The following is a 20,238-nucleotide window of genomic DNA, read 5'->3' on the forward strand; positions in this document are numbered from 1 at the left end:
GGCAGGGAGTGAATGGGTGGGAGGGGAGGCTCTAGGGACAAGGAGCCTAGATAGCTCTTTTGATAAGTTTCAAGGTGACATAAAGGAAGGAGAAAGGGCATGAGAGGGAAGGAGCGTGGACAGAAAGTTTGGGGCTGCTCAGAGTGTTGGTTTGTTTAGGACGTTAGAAACTAGAGCATGTTTGTAGGCTGAGGGCGGAGCAGGCAAAGAGGAAGAGAGTGAAGATGTAGAAGTATCTGAAGTAAGTGAGAGGCACATAGGACTGAGACGACAGGGTCTCCCTTGCAAGGAGCAGGTGAAGAAGGATGGTGTTAGGAGAGGCTGAGGTTTGCCTGCAAGTGAGCAGAGCGGGACACATGTCCCTGCCTCTCCTTATGGTCATGAGATGATTTTTCATCCCAGGCACCTGGGTATCTGTGGATGTGAGGACTCTTCCTGGAATTCCATTCCCCTTCTAGAACCTTTGCTGGCTGAGCTTAAGTGGGAGGAATGTTCCAGTAACTAGGACTCCCCTCCCCCCGCTGCCCTCAGGAGCCATAAAAAGGTCCAAAGAGAAATAAAATGCTCTGGTGTGGAAATTGCCAAGAACCTATGTCAAGACACCAGCATTGATGGAGCACCTATGGGCAGAGCACGAGCTCTGCACCGTGGGGACAAGAGCTTACAGTCTTATTGGGGAGGTGGGTGAATGGTAGGTCTGTACTCAGTAAACTAAGAATAAAACAATTACAAATACCCAGTCCATCTTCCTGGAAGCTTAGCATATTCAAGGAGAAGAGACAAGGCTCAGAGCAAGTGATGCTGGCCTACTCCAAATGGCTCCACATTCTCCCTTTGATTGAGATATCCTTGAGAAATGTCAGCCCCACCTTGGCCACGTGGGCTATCTTGGTCCTTAGAGTCATTCTACCCACAATAATATTCCCAAACTTTGGTTAATCATCAAAAATACCCAGAGAGGTATTTTGAGGCACAAATTCCAGAGCTCTTTGAAGATATGATTCAGTGGATCTGGGATGGATGCCTGGAACCTGTACCTTTAAAGGGTGCCCCTGAGGCTCTGACCAGCCAAGCTTATGAATAAACAACAACCCCCTTGCCTTGCAGCAAAGCGCACAGGGCCCACCCGTCCCTCCGTCCCTCCACCCCTCCACTCAGGCAACCCTGGCTTCAGCCGCACTGAACTCCTAGTTTGTAGACATACCTGACCCTTTAAGACCTCTGTCCGGACACATCCTATCTCAGTGTGCCTTCCTTTCCCCTCCAAATTTCTGTCCCCCTTTGAGACACAGCCCAAATACCCCCTCTTCTGAGAAGCCCTCCTAGCTCCAACCAAGTCTTTGTTCTACTTCGGTTCCTAAAGCATTTTATCAGCACCTGTCGTCTGTGTGGGTATCATGTCGTGCTATGTTTAGAATCTCCTTCTCCCATAGCCCATGAGTGCCCTGAAAGCAGGGATGGCATTTTGTTGAGTCCTTCTTCAGTCAGCGTGGGTGCTTGGCAGAAAGGAGGAGCTCAGCAGATGTTTGAATGCGCAAAGAACTGACGGAGAAGACCTGTCTCTGGGTCAGGTATCTCTCAGGTACAGCCCTGCCACATGAAGCTGGGGGCCTCCTGTCAGGACCTCTCAGTTGGGCCTCCCAGAAGACATACCGATGCCATTTTTGCAGTCAGAACTGAAGCCCAGACCCGCGTCGGTGCCCTCTACCTGCACACATCTACCTTTCTTCTGAAGCTCCTCGGTGTGAACTCAAGACATGATCTGATTTGCACGTGAACCTCGCTGGATGTGAGCCCGAGAGTCAAGCCACGTTCACTAGAAAGGAAGTAAAAGCAAGGCAGGGGGGACAGAGAGAGGTGGGAGGAGGAGGGCGGTGGGCCAAGGAAAGGAGAGGGAAAGGAAAGCTCCTGTTATGAACCTCAGAGCCAAAGATAACAGCCTTTTGATGATTGTTCCTTGGGGATTACCAGTATCACTCCCCCTTTGTAGACCTGCAGAACTGAGAAATCACGCCCCAGGCAAATGATCACTTGCTGGTGCAAATGTCAGGAGCACATTTGTTGGCCCATTTGTTCACTCACTTGTGAACATTCAGCAAACATGTACTCATGCCCTGACCGTGCTGGGCCCCGTATGAGAGGCTGGCTGGCTACCAGAAGGGTCTCCCCCAAGTCCCCCAAGCCCATTCCTGGAGTGGGACCCTTTAATGACTTCCTGCAAAACCTGCTAAACCTGATTCCGTGCCTCTTACCCTAGTCCTCACTGTACGTCACCTCTTGGTGTTCCTTTCTTCCTTGACCTGGCTGTGGCCTTGGTGTCCACCCACCCCCTCCCCTGTTCTTCAAGGCAGGCCCTGCTCCTCCACTGTCCAGGACTTTCTGTGGCCCTCATATGTGCCCCATCCCCATGCGTCTGCAGTGCCAGCACCCATCACACCGCGTGGTGTTTTCCACATGCTCCCGTGTCTCCTCTTCGAGACTGAGGTCTCTCAGGACAGTGGCCACGTTTCGCTTGCCTGCAGCTGCCTCTCCAAAGCAGAGCACTTGGCAAATGAATTTTAACGGTTGAATGAATAAGTGAATAAATGAATTCATCAGTCAGTGAGTGGATGAGCCCATGAATGGATGAAAGGCTTTGCTACTCTCAGAGCCTCCAGAATTCAACCTGAGTTAGTGACCAAAGTTCCGGAACCTCTGAAAGTTCTTAGTTTCTGCCCCTGGGCTTTCTTTCCCAGCCTCCGCCAAAGCCTCAAGGGTACTGGCGGCCACTCCCCTTCAACTCCCAGGGTTACGGTCAGCCTTCCCACTGGCCTCCCTTCCTCCCCAACCCCAAGAGCCACCTGTCCAGCCCTGATCTGGGCCCTCAGCAAGACCCGGCCAGGAATCACCATGCAGGCTGTGCCCAGGAAAAGGGATTCCCTCCCTTTCATGGAACTAGTGGTCAAACTGACAGCAGCATTAGTAAACCGAGGCTGGGGGGGGGGGGGGGGGGTCGGGGCGCGATCAGCCCTCAGGGGCTCAGAGAAGTGCTCTGAGGCAGAATAGGGGAAGTAGGACTGGAGCAGACCATGGTGGAAGGGAGCTCTAATGAGCTGGGAAGGGGCAGACAATGCCATTTAAGCCTCGGATTTCCTTGCCAAGATGCTGAGCTTAATCCTGGGGATCAAGAGTTGGCACACTTTTCCATGGTGATGAAGCCTTTCTTCAGAACCTGTAGCCAGTAGGTTGTGATTGGCTCTGAACTGGAGAAAATGCCTCCACAGAAGCTTCAGCAAAACAGTTTATTCCCTCATAGACCAGAGGCCCAGAAGTGAAGAGTCCAGGGCTGGTTTCGTATTTCATTCAGGTCTCAAGCACCTTTTATTTTTCCCTCTGCCGTTCTCTGTGTGTGGGCTCTTGTCCTCATGATCACAAGAAGGCTGTTCCACCAGGGTCCTCACATCTGTATTCTGGGAAAGCAAGGAGAAAGGTGGGGAAATGCCCTGAGGGCTCTTCAGCTCATGTCTCATTGCCCAGAATCCTGTTGCTTAGCCATCCTTAGCTCTGAGGTTAGCTAGGTTCATTGCTGCACTCCACAGTCAGAGTTCTGTTAGGTACGGGTAAACGGAGGAAGAGACATTGAGTAAGCCACAGTCGATGTCTATCACAGAATCCCCAAACATGAACTAGATCATAAGGAACTGCTTTGGTTGGAGGAGGGCTCTGCCCACTGTGGCTCCCTCTCCACCTGTGTTGGTGGCCAGGGAAGTACCTTCATGGAACCCTACGGTGCCTGGGAAGTCAACTTGAAAAACCTTGCTCTAGGCCCGGCACACTTTTTCTGTAAAGAGCCAGATGATAAATATTTTAGGCTTTGAGGACCACGTGAAGTTTCTGTTGCACATTCTTCTTTGTAATGGTTTATTTGTTTGTTAAATATTTTAAAATGTAAGAGCACTTCTTAGCTCAAGGGACCATACAAAAACAGTCCACAGGCCGATTTGGCCCAAGGACCATAGTCATCCAGCCCCTACTCTAAGGGATCCTGGGGCACAGAGCTTTGGGTACAGAGTGAAGGAAGGCAGCAGAGGCAGGGAGTCCAGCAGGGAGGCTGTTACAAAAATTCACTCCTTGGACAACACTGTCTCAGGCTGGGTCTCTTGGATTCCAGCTTCCAAAAAAAAAAAAAAAAAATGCCTGTGAGCTGTCAGATCCCTGCAGCCTTACTGAGGCACTGGGCACAAGCTGGCAGGCCTGGGGATCCCTGCCCTTTGGGAGGCCCTGGGCAGTGTTCAGGAAGCAAAGACTGGGGCTCCTGGGTGGCTCAGTAGGTTAAGCATCTGACTTCGGCTCAGGTCATGATTTCAGAGTTTGTGAGTTTGAGTCCCGCATCAGGTGATCAGGGTTTGTGAGTTCGAGTCCCGCACTGGGTGAGTTTGAGCCCCGCTTCAGGTAAGCCCCGCTTCGGGTAAGCCCTGCTTCTCTCTCCCTCCTTCTGTCTCTCTTGGGATTCCCAATCTCTTTCTCCCTCTCCCTCCCTCTCTCTCTCTCTCTTTCTCAAAAAATTAATAAATAAAATAAAAAATAAAAGTAATGTTTAAAAAAAAGGGAAGCTAGGACTATCCTCCAGAACCCAGGGTGCGCATTGCACATGGCCTTACTCCCATCCCCCACTGTTCCCTGGAAGGCAGCTGTGTGCTGAGGTGATAGTCTCCAGACTCCTCCCCCTTCGCACCACTCCAGGGCCCTGTATCAGCCTCCTGGCAGGTCTCCCTGCCTCCAGCCCTCCCTTCATGCTGAGTTACAGCTTCCCCTCATGTTCACCATCAAGTCCAGACCACCCGCTCTGGCCTGCCAGGCAAAAAGCCAACTGCAGACCCTACCAGGCAGCTCTCACCCCTCACCCCTGCCCTGCCTTGACTGCCTTCCCTGCTCTTCCTTCCTACTTCACTATTCACAGGATCTACTGGACAGAGAGCACACCCTTCTCCATCCTGTGGGGCCCAGCACACCTCCCTCCTCGGGCAGCCCCCTGTCATTTTCCCCTTCACTGCCATCCCCAGCCATCACCATCCTCACCGTGCTCTCAGCATTGGGGTTCTGCTTCCAACCTGCCAGGCAGGCGAGGTAACACTTGGGAAGCAGCTAGCTCGGTGCTTGGCACATGGCAGGTGCTCAGTCACTCTGTGCTAGATGATGGGTTCATCTACTCATAATGGGCGCAAATTGGGTGTCTGAGCTGTATACAAATATGCCTCTTTGATCACGCCTGTTTCACGTGCTGCCACTCTCCTGTCTCGGGAAGACACTTGGCGAATGTGATTGATGTGCATGTTAGTTAATGAGTCATTATAGAATCTCGTCTTTAAACAAAGGCCAAAGAGAGGAGGGAAAAAAATGAAAGCATCAGTACGTTGTGCACTGGGGGCCTGTCCCAAAACTGCAATGTTATGTCTGTTGTACGGTCTACTCAGTGTAATTATCTCCTGCGTTAGGGTCAGATGCTCTAAAATGCAGTTCACATCCATGGCTGCTCTAACCAGTGATGGGAATCATTTTATGGCTCTGGGTTCTGGCCTTCCAAGCAGTATTTTCCCATTATAGACATAATAATCATACCCTGCCTTTTTTGGAGGTGGCTTGGTGAGCCAGTGTCCTCTGCCCCAGGGCTGGCTGCAAGGGGGTGATGGTGGCAAGAATGTGCATCCGGGGCCATTATTCCCTGCAGAGGCCAGGCCCCTCCTCCTGCAGAAGGCACTGCCAGCCTTTGCAGGATTTTGTGTGCCCAGGCGTTTGCCATGCTGCTGGGATTCGGCAAAAGAGCTTAGGGAGGGTTTGAAAGGGTAAGTCATGGTCCCTACCCAGTGGACCTAAGGCCTCACTGGGGCTGCTGTGAGGCAGCGAGCGGCAAAGAGCCTGGCCTCTGGTGGCCTGGTGAGTCCCAGTTCTACCACTTGGCCGTGTGATCTTAGGCAAGTCGCCTAACATCTCTGTGCCATTTGTAAACTGGAGGTATTCATAGTAGCTACTGTTGTGAGTCGATGTGAAGTGATGCATCTAAACTGCTCAGAGCAGAGTTGAGCATGCTGTAGGGTCAGTGCTTGTAGTGAAGAACTCTCGTTACGAAAAGATGATCAAAAACTGTGATTAGGTGTCTCAGAGAATCTCCTAGACCAGGGGTCAGCAAGCTAGCGTTGCTTTTTTTTGTAAATCAGGTTTTACTGGAGCACAGCCATACCCATTCACATATATATTATCTGTGGCTGCATTCGTGCTACAACAGCAGAGGTGGGTAGTTGCAACAGACATCATATACTTAAATATTTACTCTCTGGCCCTTTACAGAAACAGTTTGCCAGCTTTTATTCCACATGGTAACTTGTATGGGGGACTGGGAGCCTAGCAATCTGTCCATGCTGGAGAACTGGGAAGGGTTTGGAAAATGTTCTCTGATTTAGCACTGTCTGAGCCCCTGGCACGTGCCTGGCACATGTAGTGGAGGAGCAGGTAAACAGATCAGTGCCAGTACAGCAGGTAAGTGCTGACACAGAGGTGAGGAAGGGTATCGGAGCACTTGGAGAAGACGGGCCTCAGGGAGGAGACATTGCTAGCGGAGCCCATGGGGAAGGAGGGGTCTGTACAAACCAGAGTCGCCAATGCCCAGATCCCAGCAGATCCCCAGGTCTCCTCCATGTGTGTCTGGCTGGGAAATGGTGACATTATTCTTACAGGACAGGACCAGGGAGGGTGAGAAGGGAAGGAGTTTCCAGCCTGAGCGAATGGTCCCCCAATGATGCCATTGGCCATCAGGGAGCGTGGGGGGCGATCTTGCCTGTCAGTGGGAAAACCAGAGGGGCTAAGGCATCCCCACTCACTGTTGACAGTTACCTGCTGTCCCCTCTTTCCTAACGCACCCCAGCCGCTGCCTGCTGCAGGCACACGTACCCCCCTCACACACACACTGCCACAGCTCAGACTCTCCTGGGTTTCCCACCAGCCCTCAGTGCTGTTGCTGCTAAAACAAAAATGACATGTCACACCTTTCCTCACAAATCGTCCATCATTTCCCCTTGCCTTTAGGACAAAGCCCAAATCCTTAGCATGACAGACAGCCTTTCCTAATCTGGTCCTCCCACTTCCTCCCATCACCAGCCTCCACTTCCATCTGCATTAAGCCACTGTCAGGAGTCTCTAGACCTTTGCCCGTTCACCTGCTCCTCCCTCCGCCTGGATGGCTTCCCCTTCCTCATCCATTTAGGTAACTTGGGTTCATCTCCTGCACTCAGCCTGGGCTTCATTTCCTTTGGGAAGCCTTTCCTCCAGCCAGTGGCACTCATCTCCTCTGCCATCTTGTTCTGTGCTCGAGGGTGTACTTATAACAGAGATGCTCCCCACTGTGAACACCATGCCCCGTGCAGAGGGGCCCTCAGAAATGGTGGCCAGGCAGCAGCTGGCCTCTGAGATCCCTGAAGGCACCCGGGGGTGAGGCTGTGCAAGTCCCCTAGCAGTTTGTGGGTTTGCACAGAGGACACCTGCACAACAAGGAAAAACCATCCATGAGAATCCTCTACTCCTTGGGTCATAGAATAGAACACAAAGAACACCTCCAGCCTCCCCACTGGGAGGGGAAAATCTTCATCAGATTGGAACCACAGATGAACGGATAAAGAAGATGTGGAGTGTGTATACACACACACACACACACACACACACACTGGAATATTACTCAGCCATAAAAAAGAATGAAACCCTACCATTTTCTACAACATGGATGGGGCAAGAGAGTATAATACTAAGCGAAATAAGTATGTCAGAGAAAGACAAATACCATATGATTTCACCCATACGTGGGATTTAAGAAACAAAACAAATGATCATAGCAGGAAAAAAAGAGAGACAAACCAAGAAACGGACTCAAGTATAGACAGCAAACTGATGGTTACCAGAGGGGAGGAGGAGATGGGGGAGGGTGATGGAGGTTAGGGAGCGCACTTGTCGTGATGAGCACCAGGTGTTGTGTCGAAGTGTTGAATCACTATATTGTACACCTGCAAGTAATATTACACTGTAGGCTAACTAACTGCAATTTAAATAAAACCTTTAAAAAAATGAAACTGATAAAAAGAGGCCCAGATTAGCCATTAGGAGTGGTGCCTCTCTGTGTCCTGTCTTCATGAATGGCACCACCATCCACCTGTTCGGAGACCCACAAGTCATCCAGAATCCCGTCCCCTCCCTTGGTCCCCACACCCATCCAGTCACAAAGCCCTAAATATTGCCAGGCCCTGTCTCTCGTTTCCAGCCCCCCCACCCCACCCCCCACCTCCATCGCTCACCTAGTTGAGTACAAATGCCTAGACCCATCCTCACCACTCTGGCCTCACTCCCACCACATCCGTTTCCACACGAGCAGCCAGACAGATGTTTTTCTCAAACGCCCATGTGCCCCTGCCACCCACTGTTTAAAACTTTTCTACCACCTCTCCCTCAGGATAAACTCCAACTCTTTGGATCAGGGGAGATTATAAGACCCTTTGGACTTAGCTCCAGGCAAAATTCTCAAGTTCTGGACCTTCTTGAGTCACCTCCTTGCACTGAACCTCCAACCACATCGTCCCCCATAGTGAAACAGCTAGCAGGTGTGCTTAGTGTGTGGACCTTCCATCAACAGACAGTGAACACTTGTTCTAGAATGTCCCATCTCTGCCACAGCTCAGGCCCTGTGCCTCTGGCTCCTCGGAATGGTCCTTCCCTCTCCCAGCATCCTCCTGCAGCCTGACCGTCTTCTGTAGGCTTCAAAACCCTCAGCACTACCACGGACCATCTTCCTCCTACCCCCGGTGCAGGCTCTGTGAGCCACAGGCCCCTCACCGGGACACCTATCAACCAGCATGGCAATTCTCAGTGTACTTTCTGTCTCCCCTGCTCACAAAATGCAGGGACCATGCTCACTCTTGAAACCCCACCTCCTAGACCTGGCATATGCTGTGTGTTTAGTAAATATTGTCGAAGGCAGGACTGGAACAAGAGAGAACCTTGTTGAAACCTCCTTCCTGGAACATTCATTTATTCAACAGATAAAAGAGGGTGGAGCAAAGCAGGCAGAAGAGAGGCTAAGAGAAAGTTCTGCCCCCCAGATCCCTGGGGGCTAGAGAGCTGAGATGCCACATGTGGCCTGAAAAATTGACACCAAGTCCAGGGGATTTCTGTGCATTAAAGCATGAAGAAAGAATCTAATCTTCTCACAGGCAGCCAGATGTGCCTGATGTTCCCATAACAGTCCCCAGAATTGGCCAGATGTGCTGTGAACATCTTTGGAAAACATCAGGGGACTCTAGAGACTATGGCCTGAAAAAAAATAGCTCATGCTCCAAGAGGTGGCATGGAAATGCTCAGTTTGGATCAAGGGTTATGTGGGGAGGTGTCGCAGGGACTCTGGGCATCAGGACCCAAGGAGGGAACTTCTCACTGTCCTCACAGCTGTACGCGTGTCTCTTGGCAGCCCCTACCTGCCCCCTAACCCCATGCTCCCTCCCCAGGTGATCAAGCTGGCCTTTGAGGACTTCGACTTGGAAAGGGGCTACGACACCCTGACGGTGGGGGACGGCGGGCAGGACGGGGATCAGAAAACTGTCCTCTACGTGTGAGTGAAGTGGGGCTGTGGTCAGGAGGGTGGGAGCACATGCCCCTGGCCCAGGGGTGCTGGAATGATGCATCATGTCCTTTCTGGTCCCCAGGCCACACCGTGTCAAGGACAGGGGTCCTTCTGTACTGCTGGTTTCAGCCCCTCTGTTCCAGAGCACTGGCCAAATTCTTGCAGGAAATGAGTATAGAATGAACCATTTCTCAGGGAGCAGGGAGAGTCAAGGTTTTGTGTGCACGCCTGGAGCATTCCACATGATGGTCTGCTTCTGTGTAGACCCTGCTTCTGCCATCCTCCAGCTTCTTCTCAAGGACATGTCCATCCGTGGCAATCTGACTTCAGACAGAGACAGGGGAAGTGTTTTGCTAACCTCCCGCATGCTAAGAACTATCTGGGAAATGGATGGTTTCAGGGATCTGGGACCACATACACATGATGGCCACATTTCCTGAGCAACGAAAGGCTAGTGTCATGTGGTCTAGTCAAGGGAGAGGGTAATATCTAGCTGTCCTGGGATTCCATTGTGTTGGGTCTTGCGTCTGGTGGGGAGCATTAACTCCTCTTTTGCCCACCACCACTAGCCTGACATAAACATAGGAAAACACTCCTGTTGGTGCATGTGGCCCAGCACAGACAGCCTGATCTTGCTCCTCTCCCCTGCCCAGATGGCAGGGAGAGGAGGGAGGAGGGTTTCATGTACACCAAACATCCACCATGTGCCCAGGTACTGGGAAGGGAAACTTCACATCCGATATCTCATTTAATTTGTGTTATTATCCCCATTTAACAGGTAGGGAAACTGAGACCCAAAGGTTACAAAGCTAGTTGGAGGCAGAACCAGCAATTGAGTTCATGCCTTTTGATTTTAGTCGAGGAGAGCATCCCATGCCATACCCCTTCCCGACCAGGCTAACACCCTCTGCTTTTAATGCTGAAGGAGAAATGGCTATTCAGTAATAGCTTCCCTGTCCAGGAGCTGTTCTGTTCTGGGCCCTTCCCACACCTGCCAGAGAAGATCCTGTCAGGACAGTTAAATGACTCATGACATTACCCTCTGAATCAGGTGACGTGGCTGGGACTTGGAATCTCTTAGGAGAAAGAAATGGAATGTGAGCCTGAAGGACATCCCCTCCCCCCTGCCTACTCCACTGTATTCATCAGGGTTCTCCAGAGAAACAGAACCAATAGGATGTACACAGAGAGCAAGGGATTTATTTTAAGGAATCGGTTCACATGATAATGGAGACTGACAAGCCCCAAGATCTGCAGGGTGAGTCGGCAAGCTGGAGACCCAGGAGAGCTGTTGATGTAGTTTTAGTGCAAAGGCCAGTGGCTCTAGACCCAGGAAGAGCTAATGTTTTTATTCAGGTCCAAGGCAGGATGGATGGATGGATGGATGGATGGATGGATGGATAGACAGACAGACAGATAAGCAAGCAAGCAAGCATTGTCCCAGCTGGAAGTCTGGCAGGCAAAAAGAGTTCTTTTTGTTCAATGTAGGACTTCAACTGACTGGATGAGACCCACGCATACTGAGAGGGGGAATCTGCTTTATTCAGTCTACCAATTTAAATGTTAATGTCATCCAAAGGCACCTTCACAGAAACAGTCAGAACAATGTTCAGCCAGCTATCTGGGTACTCTTTGGCCCAGTAAAATTGAACCACAAAACTAGCCATTATACCCCCTTCCTTATGTTGGTGGATCCTCATCACTCACCTGCCCTATATGTTACATCAGTTCAGTGCGCCCAGAAGGCCAGGATCCCAGTTCTGTCTCCTCCAAAGACAAAATCCCAGTGTACTTTGTCATAGAGAGAACCTTCCAAACAGCAGAGCTGAAAAGATTCTTAGGGATCATACAACCCAAACCCCTTATTTAACATGAAATAAAAAAGCCCAGAGTGGCTCAACCACTTGCCCAGGGCCCCACAGCAAATGAATGGCAGATCCAGGATTTACATGCAGGTCTCTGGACCTATGTAGTTTGGGTGAGTTCCCAATAAGGTCTGTAACAGCCCAGGGGCTCTGCCCTCACACTCCTATCTCTTTAGGCCAATGTCAATCTCAAACCTCAGGGAAACACACAAAATGGTTGGACTCCTTTGTTGTCATAGTTGGGTCAGACAGACTCTGCCACCCTAGAGTCAGGAGCCAGCCCTGGCTTAGCCTCAGTCCTTGCTACAGAACGCCAGCACCCTAACCCAGTGATGTCACATGGGCCAGGCTGGTGTACCCCAGGTGTAGCTCCACCCCTATGGCACTCATGCTGCGATCATCATCCCTGCAGCCAACTCAATGGCCCTCCAAGCTTTGAGACCCCAGAATGGAGCAGAGATTAAGACCCGTTGATCCAATCACGCCATCTACAACCAACTCCCAATCTGTGCTGGCGATCTGTCTGGTCTCAGCAGCAAGAGGATGGTTCCTTATGGAAACCCCAGCCTATGCATGGGACTCTGGCTCTACCGCTCTCCATCAGGCTGACCTTGGTAAAGCCACTGTCCATTCTACACCCTGGTCTCATCTGTACAATGGGGATAATGCAACCCCTCCCTCCCTGGCCTACTGGGGTCATTTAATAAGATAATAGATGGAAAATTGTCTTGTTTGGATAGGTTTTGGTAAATGTGAGTTGAATCAGAATCTTCCCCATGCTTAAACTCTGTTCTTCAGAAAGAATGTGGCCCCAGAGTGACAGTTGCACTTTAAGACTTGCTTCATATATAGAATGGAGAGAGATGTCTCATTCAAAGGAATGGCTGGGTTCCAACTGCAGCAATGGGTTTCTGTCTGTGTCTTTTCTGCAGTACAGTTCACATGAGAGATCGAAGGTGGCAGGATTGTAGACACCCCTTCATTAGATCTGACTACAGCTATTCTGTCCCCTGAGAAAGCAAGGACACAGATCACCCTCCTGAGCCCAGGGGCTAAATCCAAGCCCCACCTGTGGCTGAAGGGGAGAGGTGGTGAGTCTTCCCGCCCCTGGAGCACATGCTCTGGGCTCCAGAGTCAAATAGTGTGGGGCCAGGGATTTGCCTGAGTGGCCAGGGTTTCTAGTCATTCAGTGGGGTGCCATGGTGGGGTGCATGCCTCTAAATCTCTCTCTCCTGACAGCCTGACAGGTACGTCGGTCCCAGATCTCATTGTCAGCACCAACCATCAAATGTGGCTCCTCTTCCAGACTGATGGCAGTGGCAGCTCCCTGGGATTCAAGGCTTCTTACGAAGGTAACTGCTCTTGAGGAGCCAGTACACTCACTGTAGGATCAGACTTGGGGTCTGGATGTGGAATCAGCAAGCCCTGGGTTCGCATCCTGGTTCTGCCCCGCTCTAGCTTCCTGTCTCCTTAGGCACGTTATCCGAATTCTCTGAGCCTCACCTCCTTCATGCAGTGGGTCCCTGGACTGTTTTGAGGATTATCTGGGATAAAGCACGTGAAGCACAGACCACACAGCACCAGACGCATACGTTAGTTTCATCCGCAATTCATACCTGGCTTGTGTAGACCTTTAAAAGACCCCATAAATTTTTGGAGCCTTGCTTATTTTTTTATCTTTAGACTGGAAGAAGTAGCTTCCCAAGCTCCCATATATGGGTCACAGTGATGAGTAACTGCGCACAGGGCTGGGGACACACACACCATTGGTGGCCTGAGGAGGGTACAAATGCAGATGAACTGAATCTACTGAGAATCAGCATTAAGGGAACAGCAAACCCTGGGCCCAGGAGAGACCACCACCATCAGCCTTATGTGCGCCTCCAGACTTCCTATTGATGATGACTGCCGATGCCGATCCCCACAGAAAGGGGAGCAGAGGCCAGCCCCCTGGGCATTTGGTCACATTTCTTTGGTGGCAGAGCCTAGCCCAGCACTAGGGGATCTGATGCATCAGATCCGAGCCCCTGCAAGGAGTCCACACTCTAGTAGTGAGAGGAAAAAACACACGAGCTATCACTGAAGCAAGATAACCTGTGGCAAACAGCCAGTGGGAGCACAGAGAAAGAGGCATTCATCCTTTGTGTGGCATCAGGAAAGGCTCTATCAAGAAAGTGAGCCTTGAGTCTTGAAAATGACTCGGTGGCTATCAGAGAGACAGGGCAGGGGATAAGGGAGAGAAGGTATTTACCCACCCCCATCCAGAGACCTGATCATTCTACATGAGATGAGTTGGGGGAGAAACTCCTAGAGACTCTTCTTCTGCTCAGTGTGTCCCAGGGACCAGGGACCAGGACTTCTTCCTGTACCAGGACCTGTGCTCTGTCTCCAGATTGGGTACACAGGAGGTGTGTTAGTTTCCTACAACCACTCTGAAGAAGGCCCATGAACCGGGGGGCTTAAAAGAACAGAAATGTTTTCTCTCCCTGTTCTGGAGGCCAGGACAGTGAAGGTACTGTTGTAAGAATGGGAAGCACGTGTCGAGGTGACACAGAACAGCAGACAGAGAACACCTACAGGGTGACAGGTGCTGGTGGGTCCACATCCTGTTTCTCTCACTTTCTAGCTCCATGGCAGGTCAGGGAGCCTCTCTGGCACTCTGTTTCTTCACCTGTGACATGGATGTAATAATATGCCCTAGGACACAGGGCTTCTGCAAACAGTAAGTTTGATAAAGGATGTGAAAATAAGAATTGCACAGCAATTATGAGTGACTAGTGAGTGAGGACACAGGTAGTTAAACCAGTGTCTCTTTGGGTACCAGAGTCACATGCAGCTCTGGGGGGCAGCGGAGGGAAGTCAGGAGACCCTAATTCAGGCCTCTCTGACACTCAACCCCTTGGAAAATGGGAATGGATTTGGACTCAGAGTTTTCCCCATTTCTGAAATTCTGTGCATGTTCAGCACTGAATGTTTCCAGAAGTGGGGAGAAGTGATCCTGTGCCACCCACGTGCCCTTAATCTGTCCATATTTTATCAATGGCATGGATAAGACATGAATAGCATGAGCCGGAAAGGGACGACAGTATAGGAATCCGCAAACAAGGTGCAGGAAGACCTCGATGGGTTGAAGCAGTTGCCCAAGTTACCAGGATCAGATGCAGTGGGAATAAATACCATGTCCTCTGTTAAGGTTCAGAAACTTAGTGCCTGGAATTTACCTCAGGGAGTTAGTTGTGCTTTATTCTGTTCTGCCCAGGCACCGAGAATTAGGCTTAATTGTGGGGACAGGTAGGGAGAGGGCTGAAGTCAAGCCCAGTGACAAAGGTTAATGGCCCCCTGAAAGTATATTTGGGGGAAGAGTGGACTCAGGAGAACTGAGAGCTGCATCTAAATATTTGAAGGGTTGTCACGTGGGAAAGAGGAATTAGCTTTGTTTGGTGTGGTTTCACTAGAAAAGAAAGGGACAAAACATTGAATGCCCTGCTATGTGCCAGGACGTTTGTGCTAATTTTCTCAAGGTTTTCAAGCAGTGGTGTGCAAAGACTTAGGGTACCCTCAGGGACCACCAGGGTCGGGGAGGGGGTGCCTAGCAGGGAGGGTTCTGCCGCTGCCTCCATGTCTTCTCCATCCTTCTGTTCCTTCTAAGCCATCTTTTACGAGGGGATTTGTGGCTAAACACCAGTTTGAGAAACTCTGCTTCATCTCACTCAGTGTGACAGCTAGCGGACGGCTGCTCTTTTGTGCACGAGGAACCTGAAACTCAGAAGTGTGGAGTGACCTGCCCGGGGTCACACCAAGTCTGGGACCTGGAAGAGCCGAGATTCGACTCTATGTTTCTGGCTTCAAAGGCCACAATTTCCCCCTCTACCAGCAGTCTCCAAAGGGACAGAATTTCAATCCCTTATAAAATATTTATGGAAGCCAAAGCTTTGCCCTGGTCAAATGGGCCATAGAGCATGAGCTGGGCTCCTCATTACTGATGGTCAGGGTTTTGCTTGTGAGGTCATGTGTCCTCCCGCCCAGCCCAGACTGATGATCCTGTCACGTGAGCAGCACGCAGCTGGGTGATGAGACTGCAGCAGCAAGCCGCCTGGGCCAGAACAGAAAACCAAAGCCGTCTCAAAACTGTCCTGCCTGCTAGTCACAGACTAGGGGTCAGCAGGACCTCTCCTTGACCCCTGGCAAATCAGGAAGATAGTCGGGGCATTTATGTACATGGCCAACCCACCGGGGCCACATGGGCTCTGCTCACAGAGGCATCCGGTTCTGTGAAGAGGGAACAGGCTCAGAAGTGGGCCAGACCTGGTGAATCCTGGCTGGTTTCCGCTGTGGACCTGGCCAAGTCATAGGATCTGTCTGAGCCTCAGTTTCACACTCAGGAAATGGAGATGATAATGGTGACCATAGAGCCTTGTGATGAGAGTGAAATGGGGTCACAGAGAGCTCCTTGCACAGTGAGTGGCGCAGAGAGGCACCTTCCCCTGGGCCGCTAATTTTCCCCTGCACCCAAGCCTTCCATGATCGCCACTGTTCCCCACTCCGGGGCGTGTCCTCTTCTGCCGGGGAGCACATGGCTCCTTGCCTGTCCTGCAGGTGGCCTGGGCTTGCGCTGCTAGGCCTGGCGCCGGGTCCCCGCATCCCGCCTGCACTCCGCACCTGGGACCCTCACTCCTCACACTGGCCAAGAATTGAGATGGTTCCTGTGGCCACAGTGTTGTAGGAAACCGAGGCAGAAGTGGCGGGAGGTCACTGAGAGCCTGGAGGCCTCATAAAGAGTCTGCACTTTGTCCATATGGAAGAAGAATCCATGAATTCTTAAATGTAGGGATGGGCCGGCCTTTCCCTTCTTGTCCCTTCCACCTTCGACCTTTTATTTGAGGGTAGGAGCCATCAGTGAAGGAGTCATCCTCTACTGTGAATAAAGCTGGGTCTATTGCATCCCCTGGCCTCCTGATGTGACTTCCCGTCCTGGGAGCTTCTGCCGCCTGCAGCCTCCTGGGTGTCCACCATCTCTCTGGCTGGCCCCTCGCTGCCCCTGCAGAGCAGGCCCTTCTTGGGGTGTCTCCTCAGCTTTCTGTCCTCTTTCTTCTAGAACCCTCCACAGTTAATTGCATCCATTCCCGTGGCTTCCATCTCAACCTAAACACTGGTGACTTCCAAATCTGTTCCCCATTTGTAGTCTTCCTGTGACACAGTTGATACGCTTCTCCCTCAGACATCTCAAACCCAAGGCACGCACATTAGGCTTCTCGGGCAGATATAACAAGACACCATACACTGGGGGCTGAAACAGAAATTTATTTTCTCACAATTCTGAAGGCTAAAAGTCCAAGATCAAGGTTCTGGCTGATTCAGTTTCTGGTCTGGGCTGTCTTCAGACTGCAGCCTATGACTGTGTTCTCACATGGTCTTTCCTTGGAGGCGGGGGGTGGGGGACACAAGCTCTGTGGTGTCTCTTCTTATAAGGACACTAATCCTATCGGCTTTGGGCCCCACCCCTAGGGCCTCATTTAGCCTTTGTTACTTCCTTAGAGGCCCCATCTCCAAATACAGGCACATTTGAGGTTAACACTTCACCATATGAATTTGGGGAAGACACACACATTCAGTCCATTAACATCACCCAAACTGAGCTCACCATCTCCACCCCCATGCCACACCCCCTGCTCCAGTGTCCCCGTGTTGATGAATTGTGCCATCATCCATACCATCACTGGGCCTCACCTCCTCCTTCTCCTTCTCCCTCTCCCTCTCTCATCTCTGACTCAGTTCCCAGATTGTCAGTTCTCCCACTGCAGTGTCCCAGCCCCTCTGTCACTCCCGTGGCTGAGGCCATCATCACCTCTCACTTGAATGATGGCCCAGTCCTTCTTCTTGGCCTCCCTGACTCTAGTCCTCCCCCACCCACCATCGGCCACACACATCTCAGCGATCTTTCCAGGATCCACATCTGGCAGAGTTCTCTCCTACTTAAAAATTCCTCATGATGACTTCTCATCGCTCTTAGGGTTATCATTCACATGGTATCCAAGACTCTCCATTTACGGTAACTCCAAGCCACATTCTGGCTCCTGTGAACCCACAGAGTGCCCAGTGCCTGGCATACAGCATGCGTTCAGAAAAGCTCTCAGATTAAGGTTTAATGACTTTCTACACAAGCACAACCAAACACCCTTCCTCCACACCCTCTCCATCCCCTCACGGCCCACTTTATCGCCTCTCAGAGCTCAGATGCAAGAGCCAGGCGTTCTCCGTTGTCCCCCTGGCTTTGGGGTCAGACAAACTCTGTTTTTAACTGAGTTCTGCCATTGGTTCTGTGTGTGGTCTTAGCCAGTCCCTCCATATCTTTGATTCTGAGTTTTCTCACCTGCGAAGGTGGACTGATAAACAGTGATCTCATGGGGGTTCTTCCAAGGGCTCAGTGTAGTGAGGCTCCCAACACAGGGCCAGCCTGTAAACAGTTAAAAGCCTGCCCCTCAGGGCCAGCCAGAGTAAACAGTTAAAAGCCTGCCCCCTTGCCTGCTTCCCCAGGTCCGCAGCTCCTCTCCCAACCTGCACCCTTGGCCCAGAGCTTCAGAATGACCTCCGTCCCTATCCTAGCCCTCCTTTTATCTGCTTCTGGGGAATTCCATACATGTTAGGCCCCTTGGCTCGGTGATAGGAGGGTGTAGATGTTCCACAGGTGGCATGAGGCATTCGTGGGCAGAGACCACCCTCCAGGTACTCCTGGCCCCATCATCATCAATATGCCCTCTGCCCCAGCTCAGGTAAAGAGAAGCTTCCTTGGGGCCGGCAGGTGGCACTGCAGTATAACCTCCCTCCCCTCATTAAAAGTGTGAGCCCTGGGTGGGAAAATTGGGGGATTTACTTTCTAGAAATTCTTCCAGTTCTGTTTGTCACAATCACAGGTCAGGGTGGGGGAGGGGACTCAGGCTCCATCAATATCTGAGTACTTGGAGCCTGGAACTCAGTCCCCCTCCATGGGGGCAGCCAGCTGTAGGAAATGCATTCAGAGTTGCAATTGCTTTGCTTCCCAGTAGAACAAGAAATATTTAAGGAACAGGCAATTAGCACTTACCAGAAACATTATAAAATTACATACAACTTGCTAACAAGTTTTAGCATCAATCTGGGAGTCTCCTTGCTTCCTGACTCAGAGCCTGGAATCTGGCAGCCTAATGCTAAATCTGGGGATTTGGCTGGCACAGGCAAAGAAGGAGCTGAGACCTTGACCCTGGAGACAATGAAGGAGCAGGGCGGTAGAGATTATACAGAAAGGATGCCCAAGAGCAGGGACCCGTGTTGGAAATGAGGTCAGCTGTGTATTCAATATTATTTAAGCTCCTATTGTGTGTTGCAGACACTATTCAGGACATTGGGGCCCCAAGGACAAGAAGAAAATCTCTGCCTTCACCTAAGTCATAGCCTATGTTCAGTAGAGTCAAGGAAGTCCGAGAAGATGAGAAAATATCAAGGAGGGGCAGATAACGTTGCTTGAGGGTATCAGGGAAGGCTCCGTGGAGGAACAGGTGTCTGGAATGGAGAGTTGTGTAAAGGATGAGAACAAGTTGGTCAGAGGTCCCTGAGAGAAAGAGAACATGAAGTCTGAGAGCGAGTAGGGAGAACACGGGCAAGACTAGCCCTCTGCCTCCCACACCTCCATCCCCTTCCCAAGAACTTAATGCTGCTGGGAGACATAGGTGAACTTCCTAAAAGTGATGGCCTCAGAGCTGGGCTGGAAAGAAGGCCAAGGACAACAGACCGGCATCATTGGTGCCACTCCTTTTTGGACCCTGCCTCACTTCAAGCACAAGGCCATTTTTCACCTCCAGTCAGCTCTATTCAGGATACCTCTGCTTTGTACGTTATCCCCATGAGCTGAGAGGCCCAAACTCCCCAACTTGCCAGGAATAACACTAAGCATGTTCCTAAGACACTCCCTGGGTTTCCATGAGACCCTTAAAGCTTTCTCAGGCACAGAGAGCTAGGGTTTAGCTAGATGCAGGCAGCAGTTGCCCGCTGTCAGGAAAGCCCAGTGGGATCCACGCTGTACCCAAGTCTGTCCTGGCCCCTGGGGGCGGGGGGTTGGCAAACAACAGAGAATGCTGCACCATTAAAATTTGGCAGGCTGCAAGCGGTCTGCAATAAACTGGCATTATGATACTGAAGAGAAAATTGGCAGGAAGTAATTTGTCCATGAGATATGCTCTCTAAATACACGGGCTTTTGCAAATAGCAAGCTCTAGCTTGGGGCTGATGCAAACAGCTTGGAGGCAACCCCAGTGCTCTGTATGTCCACATTTACCCCCTGTCCCTAACCTCCTTCAGCTGTGACATCCCCATGATAGTGTTGTGGAGGAAGGAGATGGGGAAGGAAGAACGTCACCCACTTCATCTACCCACACTTCCACCCAATTTGTGACAGCCTTTGCAAAGAGATGCATGAAAACCCAGATGCACATACAGACGGATGCACTATGCCCCAAGCCTCCTTGTACCCTTCCCATCAGAAGCAGAGAAGTGGAGTGGGATGTGGTTCTAAGGAAATCCATGAGATCTAGGCATGCCCAGGGGTTGTCTTAAGCACCACAGTGTCTCCGTCACTCGAAAGGGGTTTGTGCTAATTGAACAATGGGTCTGGGCCACTCAGTATGTGTGAGACACTGTCCTTGGTTCTGGAGATACAGAGGGCAAAAGGGATGGGACCCCTGGCTTTGAGGAACTGATAGCCTCCAA

At 51.1% G+C, this 20,238-nt stretch overlaps 1 protein-coding gene across 1 annotated transcript in view; it reads left to right on the top strand.

The window, feature by feature from the left end:
- CSMD2 (CUB and Sushi multiple domains 2) overlaps positions 1-20,238 on the top strand; it is a 597,686-nt gene that overhangs the window by 318,996 nt on the left and 258,452 nt on the right. The window contains 2 exon segments of the mRNA XM_053897825.1: positions 9,519-9,622; positions 12,739-12,851. Of these exon segments, the coding sequence (XP_053753800.1) occupies positions 9,519-9,622; positions 12,739-12,851 (217 nt within the window).

The sequence above is a fragment of the Panthera pardus genome, unplaced genomic scaffold (assembly GCF_024362965.1).
Source record: "Panthera pardus isolate Hobbes unplaced genomic scaffold, ASM2436296v1 HiC_scaffold_11, whole genome shotgun sequence".
Taxonomy (NCBI): Eukaryota; Metazoa; Chordata; class Mammalia; order Carnivora; family Felidae; genus Panthera; species Panthera pardus.